Source organism: Macrobrachium rosenbergii, chromosome 12 (assembly GCF_040412425.1).
Source record: "Macrobrachium rosenbergii isolate ZJJX-2024 chromosome 12, ASM4041242v1, whole genome shotgun sequence".
Taxonomy (NCBI): domain Eukaryota; kingdom Metazoa; phylum Arthropoda; class Malacostraca; order Decapoda; family Palaemonidae; genus Macrobrachium; species Macrobrachium rosenbergii.
Window position 1 is genome coordinate 25,838,044 of NC_089752.1, and position 26,947 is coordinate 25,864,990.

At 41.6% G+C, this 26,947-nt stretch overlaps 1 protein-coding gene across 1 annotated transcript in view; it reads right to left on the reverse strand.

Moving 5' to 3' along the window:
* Nucleotides 1–26,947, reverse strand: part of LOC136843977 (protein argonaute-2-like) — a 564,386-nt gene that overhangs the window by 345,374 nt on the left and 192,065 nt on the right. Inside the window, exon 6 of the mRNA XM_067112994.1 lies at nt 23,322–23,476. Coding sequence (XP_066969095.1) covers nt 23,322–23,476 — 155 coding nt within the window. The remainder of the gene's footprint in view (nt 1–23,321; nt 23,477–26,947) is intronic.

Below are 26,947 nucleotides of genomic sequence, written 5' to 3' on the forward strand. Positions count from 1 at the left end.
CTTCTGGATAGAGGTCACTCCTTTAGTAGTAGAGGAGCACCACAGCTCTTACTTCTTCTACGAGCCCATCACATAAAGCGATGCAAGTTCAGCCGAACCGTCCTGTCATCAAATCCTCCGAATGACGCTTAATCAAAGCCAAAGAATTCTCTTGAGGGGATGAAAGAGGGAGAGGCAGCGATGGCGTCAGGCGCTTAGAAGCAGCAGGAGTCGAACGGTCCGAAGTTGATGCCGAGCGAGAAGAAGTTGGCGCCAAAAGAGCCGGCGCAGGCGCCAGGGGCTTGGGAGAAGGGAGGCACTCACGAGGGCAAGAGCACTTGGGCTGAGGCGGCAATGGCTTAACAAGAGCTCTTAGGAGACAATACCAGGCGATCTTCGGCGCCAAGAGACTCCCGACTATCCCATGTTGCATGTTGAACCCGAGACAATGGAGGAAGATCAGCAAAACTGCAAGAAGGTTGAGGACTAACACTGACTTTCTTAAGTCTCTTAACGGGAGGAGGAGAGCTGTCTGCAGCCGCAGAATCCCTCTTCAAAGGACATGAAACAAATCAACGCCGATGACGCCTTCCATCCGACGACGAATCTTCCGAATCAGACTTACAATGTGCACTAAACGAGACCTTTCCAGTGGTCTCAGTCAACACCTGGAAACGTGCAACAGGCTCGACGGAAGGGACAATTGCCTGTGGGCAAACACTACCAGCCTCCCTTCGACCTCTGGTATGTCTTCTCCCCAGTGCGGGGGAGCAGGACAGGGACCTTCGTCTAGGAGCACTGGTAGGACAGACAGCCGCCTCCTCAGAAAACACAACACTCTCACTTTGCACTTTACTAGCACTGGTAGCACAAACATCTGGAACAGAAGCTTTCTCTACAAGATCCTTAAAAGATAAACCTAGGTTCATGACAGTATTGGCCAAAAACTCTTAACTTCTTATCGACCCTAGACTCGAGACTGCTGATGGTGTTGGAAGCAGAAGCATGGTAAGACGGTAAAGAAGTATGTGGTGAATCAGTATGAGGACTCAAAACTGGAGAAACAAGAAGGGATAAGTGGGAAGAAAACAGTGTTGCCTCAGCCATTGAAACAAAGGAGGTAGCTTCTAAGCTAGCTCTATGTCTCGCTCTAAGAGCAGCCTTCCTCTTCCTATCTTTATTAAGTTTATCAGAATGTGAACGATAAACCTTCCACTGCTAAGAATCCCAATCCTGACAAGTAATCTCCCAATTACAATCTTGTCCCCTACATTTAATACATTTAGTGTGAGAATCATATTTAATCTTACTTAATTCAGTTTTACATCCCTTGTTACAGAACCGAACGCTACAAGAGCTAGAATCTGACATGGCAAAAAAGTGAAAAATTACAAAATAACCTAATGATTCACTAACTGCAAAAAAGGCCATACAAAATCTGAATATGTCACCAAAATACAAGAAAACAATCCAGCAAATGACGTAAGGTACTGCCCAAAAACCACCTATGTTGATCGGGAGCCGGCAGAAAATGAATTGATGTTTCCCGTTGAGTTGTACCTGTCAGTCCCAATAGTGGGTGGGTCCCTGTCACCTACACTAGCGATGGTAGTGCCACTGCGAAATTTGAATTTTTGGTCTGCCATGGCAGGAAGCTGTTAGCAATGTAATTGCTTGGTAAGTCATTTATATAAAAGTAGTTATTTAGCCAGGAATATCTTTATGTTGTAAGGAGGACAAATTAAATCAGGCTGCTAAAATAAGAGAACTTATCAATGAGAAGAAAGGAAATCAGATCTTCATACTAACGACTGTCAGGAGTAGGACTATGACCTTGCAGTACAGCTGCAAGACAGTTAAAGTTAAAATAAAATTCTATACAATATATGGAGAGAGAGAGAGAGAGAGAGAGAGAGAGAGAAACATACTGATAATCATTAATCTTATGGTCAAAGTAGAAGGTAGTAGTGTCTTAGGAAAGATCTGAGAGGATTTAAATACCCTCAAACACAGAAAAGCTTCGCACAAAGTGACCTTGGGGAAAAAGCATTTGCTGGACTCACAATCAAATATTATACTTCTTTTTTTCCTATCTTGCTCAATAATTGCAAATGGAATTAGGAAAATTTCTTTTTACCAGTTATAATAATATTTTGGACTTTCTATTGCTCTTGTTTTACACCTGAAAGGACATACCAAAGACTTACTGTGGCTGTATTAGTAAGTAGGCCAAGCAAAGACTATTACTGTATTGCTCCTTAGCATAAGAATTATTAAGAAGGAATAAACATCGTCACTTCCAACCAAGTATGTCTGGCTGTGTGGGAAAAAATGCCTAAAATGCCAATTACTTACAGTAATAATTTATATAGTACACCACTGTATATGGTACCATAATGCTGATATGCTAAGCTAATTAAACTGAAATATCCTGACCTGCAAATATAAGAAAGACTCCAGTAAATTCTAAATATCTCTTAATAACAGTAATAGTTAATATTGATTTAAAATATAGGACCACCCAATATAGCTTTCATATGTGACATTTTAATTCAGATTTGCTAGACTAGTTTTAATACTCTTGCCTACAAGCATGGGAAATGCTCCAGTAAATTTGTAATAAATGTTTGAAACAACACTGATAGATAGTGATACAGTAATTTAAAATGCAGTACCACCCAATACAACTTATGGTATATATCTGGTACAGTATTGTAAATCAGATTTGCTGAAGGTTAGCTCTTTAAAAGAATACCAGAGCGAAGAAATGCTTTATTGTTATGGCAATACTTGTAGGTTCATGCATATCAGCCACTGAGCTTGTTACTTGACCAGATGTCAAGGTCTCACATGTAAAACCCAAGTCTTGTAATATTCATGTTTCTTCTCAAAACTGAGATTTCTTTCCTGTATTTGTTACTATATTAAACTAATTGAATCTTGCAATTGCAGCTCTAGTTTAATCATAATTTAAAGGGATGACAGCAATACTTATCATCATTAAAAGAATATTACCCATTAAGCTTGTCTCATACCCAGTTGTCAAGGACATGTACTCTAACCAAGTTCTTTCATTTCATCCTGGTGTCCATTCTACTTATATGACTGATGTGGCCCACATTCTACCATTCCTCATGGTTTTGTTTTTGTTACTACTGTACAGGGTTGTTAATAAGCTAAACCAAAGGGTTGCTTGCTACAATGTGAATTACTTAGTCGACTGTTTGACAGTGGGTTTGACACACACCACCTGCCACAGAAATAGCCCTTGCTGGCATCAAGTTGAGTTTTGGTAGTCAGTGGATGTGTGAAATACACAATATGCAGTGAGACTAATTGATGAAAAGCTCAATTTAGACTAGCTCTGTGGGTACAAAGTTTCAGTGGAAGTGAGGGAAGTAAGGGGAGGAGAAAAACCTTTCCCGCTGATTCCATGTCCTGGCCCACTCAAATCCAAGATCTCCCTGTATTACTCCTGCGACAGAGATGGAGAGTCATTAATTGAGAAAGATACTGCCAATAACAGGTAAAAACTGGACCATACCACTAAGCTTGCTTTCACATGAAGGGGAGGCCCTCAGATTCTGGACCCTATCAAGCAACAATGTAATATTGAGGAGAATCCCTCTCCTGAAGTTACTGTTACCCACAAGAACATGGTCCTTTATCCATGACTCCCAATTCTTTTTAAAGCAGCACAACAGCAATGTGGCTGCCCAGGCCCAATCCATCCAACTGATGGTTCCTAAAGTGGAGATCCTGTTTGAAGCCTTATTCAAGTTTTAGATGACCTTACAAAGTACCAAGAAAGTCCCTGATGCTGCGTGCCATTATATCTTGGACGCTACTGAAGATTCCCACCAAGAATTACTGGCAGCTTTACACAATGGATTGGATATTGTCTTGAAGACTTTTTCAGCCTTCCACAGAGAGACTAGAAAGTCTTCTAAAGCAACTGTACAGAGATAAGTTCTCTTGTGGAGAAATTCACGGCCAAGAAGAAATAGTCAGTCTCTTAGATCCCCTTAAGAGTTGGGTGACCCCTAAAGGGAAACTCATGATCCCCTTCAGGTTCTATAGTACTTACTGTTTCAATATCCCAACCAGTTCGGACTTTAACACCCACAGCAGGGAGGATCAGACACAACAAAATGTTGATACTGATATCCCCTGACACAAAGTCTCTCAGTGTATCCATTCACCAGATGGCAAATACCTAATCAATGAAACGAAAATGACAGGTGGAACATATGGAGTTTCGGGATAGAGCTTTTCCCAATATGCATGGTACCTCCTTCAGTGGGAATTCTGAAACACTAAAGAAGTCATCCTCCCTGCTAGCTTGGCAACTAAAGCCACTGAGGCCAACTTTCTCCATTTTAAAAGAAGTTATGGTACCTCCAAAATCCTGCAGAACCAACACGCCCTTTTGTGTGCCTCCAGCTTTCTGTCCCTTCACTTCTATAACAATTAATTATGTCAACGAAGAATTTCAGAACTTTGCAGTTACTGGAAAGCTTGAGAAAATGGCAGAGGTAAAACCATTCATTTTCACCATCCCACCAACACCCTCTAGAGCACCCTATACAATGGAAGACCTCCACTTGGAGACAGAGCATCATCTCCAGTGCACTGGGATGGCAATGGTCCCACCCCACCCCACCCACCAAGACTGTTTTTTCCAACAACCAGACCCCTCCCTGAAGAAGTATGTATAGGACTCCCCTAAAGGAAGCCATACAGAAAGATGCATTCCTTCATTATTAAGCAAGGCTCTTCAGCATCACCAAGAAGGACTTCAAGAGGAAAATGATGCTTGTCCTGTCAATGCTGAAGAGGAAGTTCAACTGGTGGCCCACTTAACCCTTCTACTCCAGATTTATAATTTTTAGCCTAATTAAAATACATATATAAAATACTGCTGCAACGACCAATCCTTGATGTTTGTGTTTGATCTCAATTTCAGACAAGTAGAACTACTCTAAAGTGTGTAAAGTTGTATATTAAGAGAAAGCTAATGATCTGAATATTCTGATACAATTTAACAAATTATCCTAAATGCACAGGATCTGATGTAAGAAAATGATAAAATTAATAGTCACTCCTCTGTACTAATAATATATACTGTATATATATTTTTTATAAATATTCTGCTGTTCGCCCTCGATGCATTTATTTGTAGTAATATCAGACTGACCCAGGCGGGAGAAAAGGTCGTCTCGGCCGATTCAGTGTAGGACATTCAAAATTTAACGCCTGTTCATAGCAAGGATAGGTAGCATTAGGGACTTAACCCCATAGGGAAAGTTTCCACAATTAACCTTATGGTAGATGGTCTTAAGCTTTCTTTTACCTGTTCTGCTCGACGGATGTTTTTGACAAAATTTCAGACCCTGAGGGCATGGGCGCCACTCCTGTATCTGACCCCCAACGAGATCAGCAGAGAGAAACAGAACGCCGTCACGAACGCACGTCCTATGCATTTCGGCTCCTTCTTCTTTGTCTATAGTCTATGTTACTAGTGAAGTGGCGAATTACTCCCAGAACTTCCGATCGTCCGTTGTATGTGCAACAACTAGTCGTCCAAGGTAAGTCTGTGTTTTGTTCAAAACTTCGTCAATTACTAGCCCCTTCTCCTGCATTTCCAGTTTCCCTGTTTCGTCCTTCCGCCACCATAATTATTAGATTACAAAGCAACAATGTGCTTTTACGAAGTCTAGATTAAGCCTAATTATTATATTGCTTTAGCGACATTCAACTATTCCAGTGAAGTAACTAGGAATTAGGGAAGGTTAAGCAAGTCAGTTCAAATCCTTTATGCAGCCTTGTGTCTCGAATCCATTGTTCGGAAGAGCCGTTGTCTTTAATACCATATTAACGAGTAGAGATTGACTCATGTCCAAGTCGGGCGACGCTATTGTAATTTCTGAGCTAACGGCATATTCTTTGTGTTGAGGTTAATTTTCCCGACTGGCGACCTTGATTTATTTATACAGCTGTCTTTGAGGTTAATTTGTAGCTTCATTGACAGGTTACGCGGGTGTCCTTGGCACGCAGGCCCTTATAAATTACGTAAATCAAGTAATAAACTCATCAGCCAAGCCCTTACATGTAACAATATATAGATATATATTTACAAGCAGTCCCCGGTTAACGGTGGGATCAGTTAATGGCGATCCAGTTTTACAGGGCTTGCCTAGTGACGAAAATCGGCAATTTTCAGAGCCGAAAATCGCCGATAATTGGGTATTGGCGCCGATACATACCTAACAAAGACACCAATAACCGAAAATCGGCACTTTTTGGTGCTGATAAGCCCCGTAAATCACCGAAAACCCCCCAAACATCACCAATTTTCAGTTATCATCACACTTCAGAAACAGAACCCTTGGCAATAACTGGGGACTGCCTGTATATGTATATGTATATGTATATATATATATATATATATATATATATATATATATATATATATATATATATATATATATATACATACACATACATATATATATATATATATATATATATATATATATATATATATATATATATATATATATATATATATATATATATATATATATATATATATATATATATATTATATATATATATTATATATATATATATATATATATATATATATATATATATATATATATATATATATATATATATATATATATATATATATATATATATATATATATATATATATATAGGGATGTGTATATATAGATATCGGTATATATATATATATATATATATATATATATATATATATATATATATATATATATATATATATATATATATATATTATATATATATATTAGGATGGTATCAGTATTTAGGTTTTTTGTGGTATCGGTATTGGTGAATTTCTCTGGCCGATACCAGCTGATACTTTTGTCATTAGTATAGAATTTAAAATCTCTTAGGCTTGCAAAATGTATATATTAACAAAGCCCACCAAAAACAAATTATATATGGTTTATAATTAAATATAGGTTCATTGTTTATCTTTAAAAACAGATGGTATCTAATACTTTACAGTGTATTTAATAATTTATTATTGTAATTCTAATTTTTAATTAACTATGGTTATGTCTACCCTTATCAGCAATGAGTCACCATTCTGTTGAGTTGTACTATTTTAACATGTGCAGTACAGGTATGGTTACATTTTAGGTTCACATACTGCAATTCATATTACTAATATGATTAATGAAGTAGTTCAGATTCTGACATCCCAGATTATAAAATCCATCTTTTACTCAGAGATAATGGAGCAAGATAGTCAAAGGAATTGAAGGTACAGAATATGAAGGTCTTGTTTTTTGCACACTCTTCAGCTCGTCATAAATGACTGTATCTTGAACAAAGAGTTATAAAAGATATAATTGCAAAACTGTAAAAAAGATTGTAGGCCATTTTAGTCACTCTCTTTAGCTTGCAATAAGCTGGTGTGATCTACAGCGGCAGAATAATTCCTTCCATACAACACAAATTAATCCAAAATGTCTCTACTAGGTGGAATAGCACTTATTTAATGACAGACCGCCCTATGAGCAAAAGAAGGCAATAGCAATGTACTGCACAGATTCTCCTAGCTTTCCTTCACTTGATGGTTACTCATGGAATCTCATCTCAATTGTCATCATTACTAAAGATTTTTCACAAGACAACTGTACAGCTCAGTGAGAGGGAATGCCTTTGAAATTGTTTATATAGCCCTATTAGATGACCTTTCAACTTTTGAACCCTTAATATACAATAACCAGTGAAAAAAGGGATTTTGACAAAAGAAAAATCTATTTCTGAGGAAGGTCCTGTCACCCGTGAAATTCCATTACAGCACGAATTTCTAGGTATAATAATGCTAGATATACCAGAGAAAAAGAGTTTTCAGGAAAGCTGGGGTTATTTACTCCCAGTCGAAAGGCCTTCTAGGAAGACGCTGGGTATAAGGAAGGGTGAGGAAATACCACTACCACGGAAACATACCAAAGATCTCCTTATCAAAACCCCCGGAACAGAGCGGTGAGTCGTTACAGCCTCACACTCAACACACTCCGGCCAGGACGGCGACACCAGCGCCACACCACTCATTCCATGCTAGCACTAACCCTAGACTTGCATGTGGGTAGGGGAGTACTAGGTGAGTTTGGGTCACTGGTGATCAAGGGACCTTCTCTCAGAAATAGATTTTTCCTTTGTCAAAATCTCTTTTTGAGTTCAGTCCCATGTCAGCCAGGTGAAATAGTGATAGAGAATCATGCCAAGGCTGCAACTACGAGGAAAAAAGAGGTAATCTGAAGAAAAAGGCAAAAATTTACGAAAATAATTTTAATCAGTGAATCTCTTTACATGTAGCAAGAATACTAAATCTAAGGCACATCAAAACTTAATACTCATGAAATGTGGGGAAGTCCCTGCACACGGGGAAGAGGCCCCAAAAATCTTAAATTACTAAGGCAAATTGAAACATGAAATGTGCACAAGATAAATGCAAATACAACCTTAAAAACTACACACGAAACTTAGGCTAAAATAAAAGAGACAAGATCAATGAAAAATAACATATACAGAACATATACATATATCTGGGGTACATGGAGCAAAAATAAACCGCCCAGTACCCTACAAGAAAACAATCATAACATGTCAGATTACATTTTCCACCAACGGACAAGATACATCAATATGAGGAGCCAGGCAGTGAGGCATAATCAACCAGGAGGATAAGAGAGAAGCAAATGAGGCAGGCGTGGGGAAGGATAGGAATAGGATATGATTAGTTAAGGTGGGGAGATGACACCCTCCCAGCTATGGTAGAAAATTTCAGGGCTTGAGCGATTTTAAATAGTGGCGTTTAAACACTAGAGGTGATTTCCAACCCGTAATTTGGATAGTTTGAGAAGTCCATATAAAAGTTAATTAATGGAAGTAGCAACTGCTCGAATATCATGAACCTTAGGAACTGAATCTGGGTTGGCCTGTTTAATAAAAATACAGAATTTGTTGTCTTATAGCATTCAGTGAAAGAGTACCACCTTTCTCCCTGATAAAAAGAGGACCCGACTTACCTGTGAGTTCTTAAAAGGTAAGATTTAAGTGTATAACTGACATAAAGACTGGTCTTGAGGAAGGCACCACCTTCCAAGGAGACCATCTGTCTTGTGGGTCTTCGTTCTTTGCCAAAAATCTAGGGTCAGGGGAAAGGAGGACCTCTCCAGACGGGGAGGAAGTTCACAAAATTATCACCTCTAGTGAGAGCCGATAGCTCTGAGATTCTAGCACCTGAAGCCAAGCTAATCAGGAAATAAAGTCTTCCTTAACAGATCCTGATAAGAGCAATGAAAGTTATCCAACTCTGATGCTAACTTAAGGACGTCATTGAGAAACCACGTGAACAGAATGTGGGCGTGATACTGGTCTCAGACAAGCATGCTCTGGGGATGATGGTGGGCCAGGGAATCTGTAAGGTCGATTTTAAACCGTAAAGAAATACTTCTTCAGGGCTGACTTGACTGTGGCAATAGTGGCCGGAGCAAGGCCTTTTCAAACAGTGATCTAAAGAAAGAAACTCCTAAATTAGTCGCCATGATCTTGGCTTCAGATGCTTTCAGAAGGAGGCTAATTTTTGACTGCTGAGTCATACTGTCTAATAGTAGAATCTCTTTTATCTGATTCTAAAAAACAGAGTGTTGACAGGTCAATGTCGCTCCTTTTGGGCTGCTAATTTTATAAAGTCCATAAACTAGGCATTCCTGAATTCTTGAGGAAGCCACAGTCAATATGGGTCAGTATGGGCTTGGGAATCAAGACTCGCAATCCCAGTTCCTGAAGAAGAGGGAACCAATTGCTCGCCAATAGCTACTAGGGCTGGTTGACCTTTGAATGTCCTGAGTTTGTGTAATACTTTCAGCAGTAAATTTATTGGATGGAACAGATAAATTTTCTCCCAATTGTTCCAATCTACTGTCATTGGGCGCTCTGTAAGGCGCATGCGCCTCTTGAGGGTCCAGGTTCGGGCCACGTAACAGGGAGCTGAAGTTGCCTCCGTCGCGAACAGAGTCCACTTGAGCCCGGAACCTGGCGGCAATCCATTTGAAGATTCCACGTCCAGGGACCACCCGCCAACGGAGTAGTCCTGGACAGGGAATCCGCCACCACGCCCGCAGGTTCCCGCTAGGTGGGTGGCTGACAGGTGCCAGCCGTGTTTGTTCGCCAGGGAGAGATAGCAAACCATTACTTGGTTTACTAACCTGATTTGGAGCCGCCCCTGTTGATGCAATGAACTACCACTGCGCTTGTCCACCAACCTGATATGAATCGGTTAGCTTGGGATTTTCTTCAGAGTTAGAAAGACCCGCCATAGCTTCCAGGGTATTTATATGGAACTGCTGAAACATTGTGACCACGTTCCTGTACTTTCTGTTTTGGTGAATATCTCCAGCCGCTTAGGGAAGCGTCTGTGTGAACAACTAGTGCCGGAGGGGGAAATTGGAAGCGAACTGTTTTTGACAGGCCTCTGACTGAGGTCCAAGGTCGCAATCTTGTTCTTTAAGATTCGAGGAATAGAGAATTTGGTTCTGAGCTTGACATTGGCTCGACTACGCCACACTCTGTTTATGTCTTTAGTTTCGCTAAGAGCAGGTCCATCACTGGGCAAATTGAAGAGATCCAAGGATTCTTCTTTTTTTTTTCTTTGGGATCGGGATGCTGATTGATTTTGAGAAATTTCCTGGTGAGATGCCATCTCTTTCCTCTGGGAGGTGGAGATAACGTAGAGGACAGATCCCACTAGAGACCCAGCCACTGAAACTGGACCCTGGAGTCAGGTGGGACTTCTCTCGTTCAGTTGAAACCCAACGACCTGCAGGAAATTGATGACTATGGACGTAGCCTCTTGACACCGAACTGTTGGTGCCCAAATTATCCAATCGTTCAGGTACGCTGCTAGATATCCTCGAGACCGAGTTGTTGCACTACCGTGTCCGCCAGCTTGCGTGAATACCCTGGGCGAATGTTTAGACCGGCGGGCATGACCCTGAAGGCAGGCTTGATTCCTCGAGTCTGAAACCGAGGAACTGGAGAGAAGTTCCACGAATCGGACGTGATAATAAGCCGCCTGAGATCGATAGAGGTGGTGACTCGCTCCACGCGAAGTAGAGTCTCGCATTCGAGCTACCGAAGACGCGTAAATTTGTCGCATTTTGCGTAGAGATTTAGATGCCGACAGATCCAGGATCACTCTTTGCTGATCGGAGTCTTTTTTTGGGGACAGTGAACAACCTGCCTTGAAACTTAGGTGCCTTACTACTTTATTGCTCGTTTGTTGAGCACTTCTGTCACGTAATCCTGCAGGGATTGATGTGGGTGGCTGGTAAAATCTGGTTAGAGGAGGAGGGTTCTGATCCAGCTCCATCCTAGTCCTTTGGACACAATGCTGTGTGCCCAAGGGCTGAAGGTCCATTGTCCCTGAACCAATACAGGCTAACCACCTACCTGAGTTCTCTCAGTGGGAGGGAGCGGGTTTATTCCCCTACCACGCCCAGGCCTTCCCTTGGGGTGGTGGTTGAGCTTTCCCATGAGGGGGTTCTGCCTCTTCCCCTTGCGACTTATTAAGGCCGTGGAAAGTATCCACTGCCCTCATATGTGGGGTTGTACGCCACAAGCCATTATACGGTTGGCGCAGCTGGTTGGACCAGCACATACTGTTGGGGGTGAGCCTGAGGTGGAAGGCCAGCACTGCTTCAGACCGGGACGGCTTGAACCACGCCTGATGGTGGGGCCTCTGATGTTCTCCTGAAACGCTTGCCTCCTCTCGCCTGGGGGCCGGCACCCTTGGGGTCTTGCGCTTGTAGGCAGAAATGACCCAGCGAGAGCGCAGACTCTGGTTGGCCCCTTGTAGCTTCGGGCTTATAACATTCGTGACCTCCTCTTCTGGGAAGAGGTTAGGTCCCCAGATCGAGCTTTTTAACGAGCTTGTTAGGGCCTTCGTGGCGCGATAGTGGCATCGGGCGAATATGAATCTTCTCCTGCATTCCAGTCTGGCCATGATGAACTCAACAGGTCAGACTGAAAGCCAGCCAGCAGGGACTTAGCCACACCTGAAAGAATGGCTCGTCCGCCGCAGGAGACGGCAGAAGTCAGGCAGGCAGACGGAGTTCAAGGACCGCTAACTTAGTCCGCATCAAACTCCGCCTTTCAACAAAAGATCAGCTTGGGGAGCTGCTCACTGAATTGCGAGAAGCACAGAAGGGGTCCAGCTTCCCCGACAGTGAAAGTGGACGCGTCCACCAGAACTCATCACTTCCCGGGAATACAGGGAAGTGGGGTCTGTTTCAGCTGCGTAACGATTACCTTCAAAGCACGCCGCCGCAGCCAGAGCTTACTTTGTTCAAGCAAGGGGGCAGGTTGTCTCCCAGGGCGAACATTGTGAAGTTGTCCTTTGAAAGGAGTCAACTTCGTGAGCTTTGGCCCGCCACTGGCCAGAGCGCAGGGAGAGCCGACTGAGCTTGGTCCCTAGGGACGATGACAGTCTCCTAGAACCTTATCTGACCGAATCCATGCTCCGTAAGTCTCACGGCCTGGGTAAGGGGGCAAGAGATCGGGAAAGAACTCCACTCCCTCCAGCCGCCTCGCGCAAGACTCAACCGTGAGCTTGCCATCATGTTGATGGCCCGAGGCGAAACGCCAAGGGTTACCGACATCGAACGGGCGGGAGGTCCGCTGTGTCGGGGATAACATACTGTGGTTCGCTGTGGGCGAGCCATTCCCGCCAGTATGTTATCATGACTGGCTTAACTTCTCAGGAGATTTTACTAAATCTCGTATCTAGGTCCTCTGTGAATTTCTTAAAAGTTGGTTTGCAAAGGCCCTGCGTCGAAAGTAGGCTGGCGAGGAGGGGCTTGGTTTTGTGCCCTCTTACGGCGCCTTTGCCGGAGGAACTAGACTTGTTTCTCGGAGGCTACAGGTCCTGAGACCTTAGCTCGATCGGGGAAGGGGCGATGCCTCTTGGAAGACGACTTATAGCTCCGCCTTCCATGAAGTCTCAATTCAACTTTGGGGATAAAAGACTGAGCTCTATCACCCAAGGAGGAAGACTTCACAAAACCTGTGAAGGAAGAAACAGATGAAACTGGGAGTCAAAAAGAGGGGGCCTGCCTCAACAACCTCACCTTACCTCGCTATTTACCACCTGGTCCTGCTCAGTGTTCATCGGTTACAGGTCTGGGTCCACATGCGGTTACATCCTCCGAGACCTCAGCGAGGATATCCACTTGGGGTGGCTGGGTCGATCTCGGATTTGCTGGATGATGGGGGGGTGGATCTTTCTGGCACTGGCGTCAGCCACCCGCGGCGCCGGGCAGAGCAGGTCCCCAACTTAGCCGAGGACGGGGCTTCCCGACCGAACATTCCTGCCAAACCCAGCCACCCAGGTCTCGGGAGGGGATTCCAAGGCAGACCCTGAAGACTCCCTACTGCAAGAAAACCAACAATTAGTCAAGAAATCGAAAAAACAGTCCGGGAACTCCGTAAACAATATACAATATGAGGAGCGTAGAAACGGAAGAAGAAGACTGTCACTACCACTAACTCATCCTGGACGGTTGCACAGAGAGCGAAGCAAACCTCACAACCCATCGGGGGTGCCAAACTACCAGGTCGTCGGTAGTCGGACCCACAACCAGCGGTCCCAGCACACCACGTGACCGTAGGGTTGTTGGAGGGAAGTGGTACACCCCGCCCCTCACAGCTAACAGTCTGTAAGCAGAAAAGTACATGAACCCACCACCCTAAGTAATCTAAAGCCGCAAGGCCGGAAACTTCAACTACAACCGAATACTCGCGGAGAAGAACTTCCCTTTAATATAAACTGGGCCAATAAGCTCTAAATTACACAGAGTGGAAGGTAAGAGTTTGTGACCCCGGAATACCCGGGAATGAAAGAATGAGAAACCAGGAACTCACCACAAGGCTGCTAAAATAACGGCGGAGCCCTGGTGTAGAACCGACTCACGTATATATATATAATATAAAGGAGTGAGAGTACCAAGATAAACAGACTTATCTAAATATCATTCAAAACAATAAATATTAAACAAGTGACGGTAAATACCCTGGAGACCTGAGGGGATCCGCCTCCCTTATATAATGAAAATCCTTTCCTCACTGCTTCCCCGGGCTGAGAGACAAGACGGGCAAGATGCTCGTATGTTCATAACATAATGGGAGCAATTATTTACCCCTATCTAATGAATCTCATTTGGGAGACGAGAGGTGTGGATAGTATCTCGAACACGTTCGAAGCTAACGAACCACCAACACCAACACAGCGATGCTGGGGACTGTATGGGAGGAGCGTCCCTCTGCAAAATGAAGGAGTCCCTGAACTCGGAGAAAACACCATCTAGCGTCACCCGCGCGAGTAGAGCAAGGCTGGGAGGGAGGTGAGGGGGGAGGGGGAGGGAGGGGAGTAGGGAAGAGGGGTAGGCTACTCAGAAGGGAACAGGAGACAGGGGAAAAACATATCACCCGCTCCAACCGTAACCCATACCCAAGAATAATGAAACTTGGGAGGTAGCCTACTACTGGAAGCTACCTTAGCCCGATGCCCGACTCCTTCTAGGCTAAGCCTAATAGGGACCTAACCTGGTGTAGGCTAGGAAAAAGGGGGAGGAGTCACGGAGGGGGAGGAGGAAGCAACAGGGAGAGAAATTTTATGCCGAGAACCAACCGATCGAGAAGGGAGCAAGGAGGCGACTAGCCTAGAGGAAACACACATCCAAAGAACTCTATTCCCCCAAATGAAGGGAAAGAGAACTAAGGGGCTCACTCTGCCCACCAAAAAAAGACCCGGAGAAACAACAGCCAAACCTCCCTCAACCTGATGATCTCCACACCTGAGGCAAGGGGATGGAAGCAAAACAAGCCTACTCCACTAAATAACCATCACACATAAAAAAACGGGAACAAAATATGTTCCAATAGGGTGCGTAGCCTACCTCAGAGGAAGCGAGTTTAGATCTGAGGCTGCCGCCAACACAAGGGAGTAAAACAACAAAATAAATAAAATAAAGAGCAGCACCATCTTCAAGAATAAAATAATTAGCCTAATTGAGACCATGGCCACAAGGAACCCAACCTGGGTGGGGTACCTGGGCGGGCATCACCTAACAAAGGCCGATAGGCCAATGAAACGTAATTTCGTGAAACAAAAAGGGGGAGCCACTGCAGGAACCACCAGGATGGGAACTCAAGGGCAAAACTATCTATAACGACGGGAGACAACCTCCAACCGAAAAGAACTGAAGGAGGTCGCACCATGACTATTCGACATGGCTGGCGGAGGGCGCTGGCGTCATAAGAAAGATCTCAGTATTTATGAAAATACAGACCATAACAACAAAAAATAGGAACAAAACCCCACAAGAAGAAGATGGTACTTAACCCGGAGATGGTAAAGCTGCTCGATGGCATGGCGTTGATGAAAATAATCCAAAGAGGAAGACGAGCACACAAAAGAAAAGGACGCAATCACGTGCTAGAAAAATGGAATGGTGGCGCTGGTGTGCGCCTGGCCCATGGTGTTGAGTGTTCAGGGCTGTAACGGCTCACCGCTCTGTTCCGGGGTTTTGATAAGGAGAGATCTTTCGAGTATGTTTCCGTGGTAGTGGTATTTCACTCACCCTTCCTTATACCGACGTCTTCCTTAGAAGATCGACTGGGGTAGTAACCCCAGCTTTCCTGAAAGCTCTTTTTCTCTGGTATATCTAGCATTATTATACCTAGAAATTCATTGCTGTAATGGAATTTCACCCCGCTGACACGGGCTGAACTCAGAAAAATGATTTTAGTAACAATATATATCTCTCTAAATAACAGTAATATGGAGGTAACAGGTAATGGTATTGCATTGGTGGCTTTAAAAGTTGGTATCGGTATCGGCCAAAAATTTGGTATCGATTGATCCCAATACTAATAAAAATATATATATATATATATATATATATATATTTATTTACGATGCATTCCAGACCCCACTACTTAATAGCTCAAATCCAGAATGCTTACAACGCCCCTCTAAAAATGCTTATACCTGTCTATCATGAAAGGTCAAACACCAAAGTATGCCTAAAAATACAGCCTACATCAAATATACATTAAACTATTACCTTATTACTGTACTAATATTTGAAATGATACTATTAATATAATTTCCAAAATCTTAAACATTTTACCATTACATTTATATGTACATACATAGCTTACAGCTGAGGTGAAAATAATCCAGTCCCCCTACGATTCAGCCACACACATTTCTTTCATAAGTTATAAGTGTCCGTTTCCCTTTTAGGGGGAACCATTGGTGATTTACTGTATGCAGTATGTAATTTACAAAAGAGAGGAGACAAAAATAAAAAACTTATACATTTAAAAAATTTAATACTACGTTATATTTGTACCTGTCTACCATGAAAGGTCAAACACCAAAGTATGCCTAAAAACACCAGCCTACATCAAATATACATTAAACTACTACCTTATTACTGTATTAATCTTTGAAATGATACTATCAATATAATTTCCAAGCCATCTTAAACATTTTATCATTACATTTATACGTACATACTGTATGGTTTACAGCTGTAGGTGAAAATAATCCAGTCCCCCCTACATATTCAGCCACGCACATTTTCTTTCATACAGTTTGTAACCGTCCGTTTTCTTTTGGGGAACATTGGTATTAGTGTACTGTATACGTAATTCACAAAAAGAGAGACCAAAAAAACTATGCACATTTTAAAAATTACTTATACAGTATATTAAGATTACTACATAATGTAAATCATAAGGTACTCACCAGCGATGAATGTCGATTAAAGATGATGATGATGAATTAGCTATTTTGGTCTGTGAATGACAATGAAGATATGACTGCACAGCAAAGCAGAGGAGTTACAACTCATCTGAGGGTGCCTCTTCACCTTCAGGAGGTGCTGCGGGAGGCACTTCTTCAGTTGATTTGGGAGGCACTACTTAAGGCGGTTGGGGAGGCACTACTTCAGGCAATTGGGGAGGTACTTCTTCAGGCGATTCGAGAGGCACTACTTCAGGGATTGGGGAGGCACTTCTTCAGGTGATTCCAGAGGCACTACTTCGGGTGATTTGGGAGGTTTTGGAGGGGCCTTCTTCATCTGTTTGATGAACATGGTGATATGCAGCTGCTGTCGCTGCCTTTTCATGGTGGTGAGGGCTTGATTATAGGGCTCCCATGCTAAATCAAGGATGTTTGAAAACTTCAGGGAACGTTCCATAAAAGGATCTCATGCTGAAACACTGCATATCCTTAATCATTCTCTTCATGTGAGACAAACGTTCCAAAGTCAGGCGCTCTCCTCTTCCTCCTGCTCCTCCCCTGAACCTGGCGATCTTCTTCCTCACTGGCAGACTTTGTCAGCTCTTCCAAATCCTGGTCCGTCAGGGGTCAGAGGGGCATCAATAAAGGGTGCTGATTTCATCCTCAGTGATGTCCTCAAGCCTTCCCCACCTAGAATCCTTACCAACTGGACAGCCTTATTAATGGCCAAATGTTGAATTTCTTGAGGAGAGAAGCCCTGTAATCATGAACACACTCCGGCCAAACTTGTTCCAGCATGCTCAGGGTCTCCTTCATGCCATTCAGTGATCGGCTGATGATGCTCGGACATGTGGCAGTGGAATGAACGCCAATATTCTTTTTAGCGTAAATTCATTGTCACTGTCCACTGCATTCACAAGGTGCTGGAGGGGTTCCGGTATAGAGGTGCCTGAAGGCACGGATTCTGGCTGGTCCATGGCCAGAGGAGAGAGGTGGTGCTGGGAGGAGGAACTCAAGCTGGACTCCTTGTAAGAAAGATTGGAGAGGGTGGCCACCAGCATTATCCATAATCAGCAACACCTGAACTCCATGCCAAGCCGTTTCAGGTATTGCCTAACCTGGAGGGATGAAGCTCTGATGGAACCAGTACTCTGTGAGGACTTAGTAATCCAGGCTCAGGGTTATGCATCCAGAACACAAGAAGCAATGCCTTGTTCTTATTCTGAGGGCCCTGGGGTTTGTAGCCTTGTAAATGAGGCCTGGTTTAAGCAGGAAACCAGTTGCATTCCCACACATGATGAGGTAACCCTATTCTTCTGGGCCTTGAATTCGGAGGCTTTAGCTTCAAATCCTTCATAAGGTATGTCCGGGAAGGCATCTTCTTCCAGAACAGGCCAGTCTCATCCATATTGAACACCTGTTCTGGGTGAGTCCTTCTCCTGACAGCAGATTTTCTTGAAGGCCTCCGGATATTTAGCGGTTGCTTCAATGTCTGCAGATGCTGATTCCCCATGTAATGTAACAGACTTTAGTGGAACCGCTTTTTGAAATTGGTGGAACCACCCCTTTGGCCTGGAAACCCGAGGTGCTGATGATGGTCCTGCTTGGGGCTCTTCCCCCTCTTCTTCTTCTGCTGGTTTATCAAAGCCTAAAATTCTAATTCATGCCTTTCTTCAATGCCTTTCCTCTGCCTGTACCACGCCATTACTTTCCTTAGCAGTTGATAGCTGCTGGTAGAGTTGTCGCGCTTTCGCGAATGATGTTGGAGCGAGAACAATGTTCTTCTTCCAGCAGTCTCTTATCCAGATTGCCAGAGCAAATTCCATCTTCACCATTGTTTTATCCCGCACTGTCGAACTGTCTTTGCACTATCATGGCTCATACTCACAGACTTGCGTATCCCGCCTCTTTTCTTCTTGATATATCTCACTGTGCTCTCATTAACACTAAAATGGCGGCCAAACGCGGCAAAACTTTTGCCCTCCTTTAACAAGTCAAGAAGTTTCACCTTCTCCTCGAGTTTCATAACAGTCTTCTTTCTTTTAGACTCTTTGCCTGAAGGCTTTGAAGGAGCAGGGCATTTTTTAGGAGGCATTTTAGGGCCGAATACTGCTGATGCACAAAGATAAAACCCAAACACAAAGACACACAATTTCACACAGTAAGAAGATGCTGCGAACTCGTGACAACTAGGAGAAGGGATGCCGTGGATGTCTCCCAAAATTCCATGTTCGCGAAGAGTTGTGAATGTTCAGCCAATGAGCGTAAAGGGAAAATGAATGGTGCTTCTGGGCTGGCTGCTTTGCAGATGACAGCCAACAGTGTGTCAAGTATCACTGGTCCTGGGTACAGCGTCCAGCATCGCGAGCTCTTTATATTTGCAGAGAGTGGCTTCGAGTGAAGCATCTTTCAAGAAATACATATATATGTTATTGAAATTTTGCTGTTGTTTACATTAATATATTACAGTACTGTAATATTTGAAAAATTAGTAAATCGTTTTCATCTTACAAAATGTACTTGGTAGTCATTAAAATATATACTCAGTACATACATGAAAATGCTACACATTACCGCAGATGTAAACATAAGTACCCTGCAGTATTCTGTTGTCTTATGTATTTAGATATGCCTCACGCATGCTACCCGTAGTACTGTACTGTACTATGTATCATCCCTAAAATATTTTTGTATGTAATATTTAAAATCATCCCACAAGAAATTTAATAAAATGTACGTACTGTATGCGCAGAAGATCAGTGTTAGTATATGTACGCGCAATACAGTAGTACCATGCGTATACCATAGCGGCATACAGTACTATGGCCTAAAATTATTTTTTGAAATCGTGCATTAAGATGTCCTCTGAATGCTCTGCTTCTTTTAAGGCCTCTGGCCAATAGCCTACAATTAATGACTGATGAGAAGAAAGTAGACATGACTGTCTACTCATGCAGCCCTACTAAACCACCTCTCTTTCAAGGCTTCAAATACCTTAATACGACAGGCGCCTCCCGTCATTCATGCGTACTGCACAGCTAATTCATCATCATCATCATCTACAGCATACTGAAATCAACATTCATCACCAGTTACTACCGTATGATTTAACTTTATTAGTTATTACTATTACGGTACCCAGTGTAGTATTACATAATATTATTATTTAATTTCTATTAATATCATATGTACAGTACTGTAGTACAGTATTATTATTGATTTACATGATTATTTAATGTTATTATACAATAAATATGAAAATACAGAATATTGCTATATGAAAAAGACAAAAAAACTGCATCCACGAATAGGGAGGTTTCCGCGAATATTTTTATAGATATGTTCCATATAAAAACCAGCAGTCGCCGAAGTTTCCTTGAAATTTTTTAGATAGGTTCCACAGAAGATCCCGCAAATAGGTGAGTCCGCGAACCTTGAGAATGCGAATACGGGGGGTTTACTGTATATATATATATATATACAGTACAGTATATAAAACAAATATAACAGACAACACCAAAGACTGGCAAAGAAAACAATTTTTTAAAATCATAAAGACAGGCTCAAACACAAAAAAAAATAAAAACAATTACAACAAAGTGTTGCTCATATATTCATGTATGTGTGTTCATTCATTACTCTGCATGTTCATTCATTGCTTTATAAATGAAGATCCTCGTATGTCATGAGCGATGTGTATTACCCATGCATGAAATGTGTTACTAAAATTTTCAAGTGAAACTACCTAGCCTATCCTATAATATATATTATTCCCTAAAATAGTACTGTACTGAATTAAAATAAACATTCTTCTAAATATACTTCTAAAACTAAATAAAAAAGTAAGAAGTAAGCAATGTTTGTGTCGAAGACCTGTACTCACGTGTATTTAAATCCAGCTGTCAAAATGAGTTTATGAAGGTAGTAAGAGACATGGAAGACAATTTTGTGTGGTTTTGCTTTTGTGGTAGTTTTCCTGCATACTTTGGCATGTAATTATATAAACTATCACTGAATCACGAGAAATGCACACACTATAAAATTTACACAGACAACACAAACAGCACTGCACAGATAACACAAACTTTTGGCAAAGTGATCGTCTTTGTATACAAACACTTTTGAACGAAATCCAGTCATTTACTGCTTTGACAAAAATTTTTCCTTCACTATGAAATAAACAAAAAATTCTTGAATCACAAGAAGCCATTATACTCATAAGTTTTAGCACCTAAATCCAAAATATTACTTAAAATATATCACTAGCGAGTTCCAGTCACACAGCAACAAAATCAACTGCCTAAAGCAACCACATTCAGGACCAAAACATAGCTAATCCCCTGACTGGTTCCTATTTTATGATGCAGAATCAGATAGCCAATGGTAAGAAAGCACTGAAGTGATGTTTTAAGACCACCAAAATTGTCTACTGGAGACTTTAAACAGAACTTCAGAGAGCCATGAATGTGGCCTCACAGAGGCTACTGGTCAAGCCCTGATCATGGCCTCACTGAGTATAAGGGTTAAGAGACCACCAGAGAGGATTGCTTACGAAACCTGCAACTGGTAAGCAATAGACTAAGTCCAAAGTTTTCCTGATCAACCGGAGCGAGCTCCACCTCACAGCCAACTGGCATTTGGTGGAATCCTTTGTGGGGAGAATGAAGAGCCCTGCTTAATAATGAAGGAACACAACTTTCTTATGGGATTTTGTGTGGCTGGGACCTCGTTGGAATATGCTTTGGGTCTGGATGTCTCTTCCCAGCCAGAATCAGATCAGAATAAGGAAAGATCCAATCCAAAGTGTCCCTATTGACAGTTGGAACGGATGTAAGACCTGTTAAAATCTGAGTTTATGAGGACGTAATCCTAAAAAACCAATTTGAGGACGTGATTGGAATCTGGTCTTGAATGCCTGAATAAGGACTCATGATTACTGTTACCTCCATCTGTGGACCTGGAAGGATTTTCTCACCAAACAGGTTGATCGACTCCTGTCACCATATGGGTAGTTAAACATATTGATGCCTCCTTGACAGGCTGGGGAAGCTATTGGGAGGACTGTCAGGTAGCTCGCAAATGGCTGTCTGTTCTAAGGTGTCACATCAATTTCCTGGAACTGATGCTGTTTTCCCGTTTCTCAGAAAACTACAGCCTCAAAGAGGACTCACTTCTTGCTGATCCTTGACAACATGACACTATCAGGAAGTGCAGCTCTTCTCAATACAATCATACTTCTATTCTATAGATGGCCTAGGTGAGGAAGTGGCACTTCTCATCAATTCATCGAGGCAATTCATCTCATCAATTCATTGAGGCAAATGGCATATTCAACCCAGTGGTTGTTAGACAAACCCTCATTCCAACTGACTGCCAACATGCTTCCACATCCAGATGTGGACCTGTTAGCTATAGGTGTGAACCATTAAAAAAATCTTCCAGTGTATGTCTCCAAACCTGGACATTCAGGCAACAGCAAGAGATGCATTCCTGACAGACTAGAAGTCTAGAACAGTACCAAACTACACGAGATATTCAAACTGAAGGGATCAACTTTTTTTTTTTTTTTTAATGCACCATGTATATGCTTAACAAAAGTGGTGACAACAGATTACCTACATAACCATACCAAACATTTGTTCATTAAAATTTCCACCAAAACTAAACTTACACTTTTCAACACATAAGCCAATAAGTCCAACACTTATTGGTAATAGTAAATCATAAGAATCTAAGGTACTAGCCAAGAAATCCAATAAGTCATCAACAGGCACTTTGATGAATAGAGGTAATATCAAAGCTAACTAATCTACGACTTGGCGTATGTTCACATTCTCTTGTTTACCACAAAATTCAACTGAATTTTTGATATGTGAAGATGAAATGGAGCCTAAGATGGGAGAAGATAATTCCACTTGATATTTTGATAATTTACTATTATCAGATCCAGTTGCACTGACGATGGGTCTTATTGGATTACCTTTTAGTGGTTTAAATAAACCAAGATGGTTCATTAGGGGTAAATGAATTTATTAAAAGTTTTTCAGTTCTTCAAAATTGATTTTTATACTTTTGTTAAAGTTCTTAGTAACCTTATCCAAGGGACTCTCTTAATTGTAACTAAGTATATGCATCAGATAGCAATGAATCTATTTCCTTCAAGTCTGTTATTTTATCCATTATACCAATTATGTACTGGCTTTTGTGATATGCAATTGTCTTTTTTTTTTAAGGATTTTAAGGCAAATATAATACATTCTGGAAAACTGCACAATATCATGTTCACAATCTTCAATATGGAACATATAAGGCCTTTTGCTATATCTATGACAGTGAACTGCAAAACATGAAAGAAGATAAGGAATACATGATATTTATAACGGATATAACAACATACTAAGAAAAAATGGATTCATTGCTATTTGTTATTAAAAAAAAACATTTTTATTAAAAAACAGAACATTACCTTCAACCCTTTCAACTTTGTCAATAACCACTTTCGTTGTTTTTCCCCCAGAGTCCTGTTTAAATTTTCATTCCGATAATCTTCGCTGCTTATCACTTCATTCTCTTTCATGAAACAAAGTAAGGACTGCTCTTTGTAAAAAGTAACGTGAGCCACTGGAACAAACAAACAGTAATTGTAATGAAAAGAAAATCCAACAGCTACAAATCTGATGAAAAATATCATCATACATGTTTTAATATAAAATGATAAACATACTAGATAAATGGAGTACTGTAACCAAAATAACAAATTTCTAAATACTGCATTTTCTTGCATACTGCACAAATTAGTTTTTTGATGATACACTGATAATGGGCAAATGTGTACATTTAGCAAAATAGGCTTTAAATAGACTAATTTTGCTTATCAAGCTACATTTACTATTTCATTGGTGAGACCAGTTATTGTCTTAGAAAGGGGGTCTTCATATGATAATGAAACATTTTTTTACTCATAATGAAGGCAGAAGAGCACAAAGCTTTAGTACTCAGGCAAAACTGAGGAATGATTGTTGGTGCAGACTTGGATATATATCTTAATTACAACCTGAAAGGACTAAGCCGGGCTGTTACTTGGACACCCCTTCGGAAGGCCAAGACTTACATGGATAAGAACTATTAAGGAGTTGGTGATAAACTGGAATGATATGCCTGACAGGGCAATAAGACAGGGGTAGTTGAAGGAATCTGGCAGTGGTCCTTTTTATCGCAAGGCAATGGAGGAGAGAAGAGCTCTAAGTCAAATTACAAATCAATTACTTTTACTAATGTTATTATACTTGATTAAAAGTGTAAGATTATAACCATACAGTTAAGAGATAGCAAAAAAACCAGAGGGGGACAGCAAACCAAGTAAAACCCTTGGTCTGCTTCATCTACCATAATGCCAAGTTTTTGTACCAGAAAAATGGTTTTCATACAAACCCATCAATCAATCTGAGCATTCAAATGAAGACCACAGTGTTTCCCAAAGAGTGTTTGTTCATTAAATAAGATTTCCTGCAAGCCTAGAGTAACCTGGACCTCAACCATTCAAACCAACCACTACCTAATATGCTCGGTACTGTCAACACTTAAGTATGTTTATCACAAGCTCATCAACCACACTGAGTCTGAAACTAATTTTAGGTGGGAGACCAAGTACCAGAAAATTCCAGATTGTCTCTTAAGTCCTTATGACTCCTGGAAAGCTCTTAGGAATAAGGATTCCAAAAGGAAATAGTCTCAAAATGTAATGCATAGATGAGAACAGGTGACAGGAGTCTGCACTCTATCAATACAGTATGTGATAAGAGGCTGTGTTTCAATGTCCTCTTTTCAATAATGTTAAATGTGCTTCAATTACTGATTGTACAGTGAAAGTTCTCAACCTTACCTGTCCATTCTCATCTTCTAAAAACTCACCACAGGTTTTGCAAAATGTCCTGCCTGATTAGGAAAGATTGTCCCAGAGAGCCATTTCCTCTAATGCTTCAAAAAGAGGTAGGCCAAAAGTCTGATGTCAAAGGTAGTCCAGAGTCAGAAAAGATTGCCAAGAATAATGGCACAACAGTTCGTTTGGTGAACCTGGGTTAGCATCAGAACTACCAGACAGAGGAATCCCATCCACTGATATCAAGCTGAACTAATGCTGTTGTGGTGTCAGTGTCCATCCCCAAGCATGATGCTCTCTTAAATGGGGACCAAGTAAGAATTTTCTCACCAGAAGTAAAGACCTATTTGCCACGGGCTGCTAATCTTGCCAAACCTAAGGTGGAAACTTGGAAAGCTTTAGCCAGGCCAATGCACAGTGCTCAATACTGATATACCTTCCCTGCCCACAAAGCAAAGGTATTTCCTTGAAAACAGATGGTCTGACGGGTAAAAGTATGCATCCTGGAGGTCTGAAGATTCTATAACGGACTGTTGTAGCAACTCTGTTGTCTCTATTCTGAGGGGGTTAGATGAAGCCAAATATTAGGTGACAAAGACTATCAACTTTGGGGCAAGAGAAAGACAAATAAATAAGTCTGGAGACCCAGTGAGCACCTCTTTAATTGTCTACTTCTAAAATAGCCTCATCTTGCTGTCCAAAGCCCTGAACATTTTATGGTTACCACTGTACAGTCCACAGGCTAAAACTGAAGGGAAAACCTGTCTCCAAAATGGGGAGCTGGGAACAAATTAACTACATCCACAACCCACAATCCAGCTCCAGTCTCCTGCCAGGATCTCCTATACCTCTGAGACACATCCTGCAGACCACAACAATAAGTATGGGCAGAATGCAACTTCATCTGATCCCTCCTCTTGCTTAACACTTGACTGATGAACTGCCACCTCTCATCAAATGAAATAGCAACTGCTGTCCTCTTGCTGCTGCTTCCATGGTAAGAGTGGATGAGTAAGACTGCCTAGAGGCTGCTACAGGGAGTCTTCTGATGCCTGGACCTCTGAGACAACAATGCAGTGTCTCTATCCAGAGTTGAAAACTGACTGGAGGAGCTTGACGTACCCAAGTTTACCCTGCCGCATACCAATTCCTCACCACAAAGTCCAACAGAAGAGGCATCAATATCAATAGGAGCAGGATCAATGCCTGCACATCCAATTTAAAGAACCCTCTCCTAGGCCTTACAACTACCTCAAGTGATTTGACTTCCTCTACCAGTAGAGTTGATGGTGCTGATAAGTGACTACTATAGTTGGTAATGGCCAAATTGTTGGAGGCAACCAAAGTTTCATAAAGCTCAATGGGTGGTGTGGTCACCAAGACTCTGGGGAACAACACTTCCTCCTAAATTCCTACATTGCCTGGGCTGCCTCTCTTTTGTTATCATCAAAGAACACAAACAATCAAACAGTACTGTAGCTTAATCTAAAACTAACAGGGATGAACTGAGGTGAATCTACTACAAGAAGCAGTAGTAACAGAAAGACTTCTGAAGCCCTCAAAAGCACGAGCATCTTGGCTGATAACTTGCTGTCCAAAATCACGATGCCAAGGAGATATCAGGTTCATTCGAATGCTTTCTCTTCTGGTGATCAGATGTAACTGCTAATTCCAAAGAGGGGAGGTTATCATTAGAAGTTGATGGGGAATCGTTACTACATTTATGGATAATCCTGACTTCAGTCTATCTTGTAACCTACTAGAGCTGTGGCTGCAATGACATGGCTGTTTCATAGTTATATTATCTTCTTACAAACATGCAGAAGGTCTTCACTATGTTTACAGTAAACATCCCGTATTTGTGGGGGGATGCGTACCACACACCCCCACGAATAGCTAAAACCAGCGAATACTTGGAACCCTTCTAAAAACACTTAGAACTGCCTATTTTGATGGTTCAACCACACACAAAACAAACTAAAAATGCTTATACAGGTATTATCCTACTTATGATGGGGTTAGGTTGAAAAGAAATACCCATCGTTTGTTGGAAAAAACGTAAGAAATACCAAAAAGTATCTTGAACATAGCCTAGCCTACACTAGGGTATTCGGTACCATGTATACATATATGGTAGCCTAGCCTACACTATAAAGTATACTCTATACATACACGGTAATTATTAATATCAGCTAATTCTGGAGGTTCACACA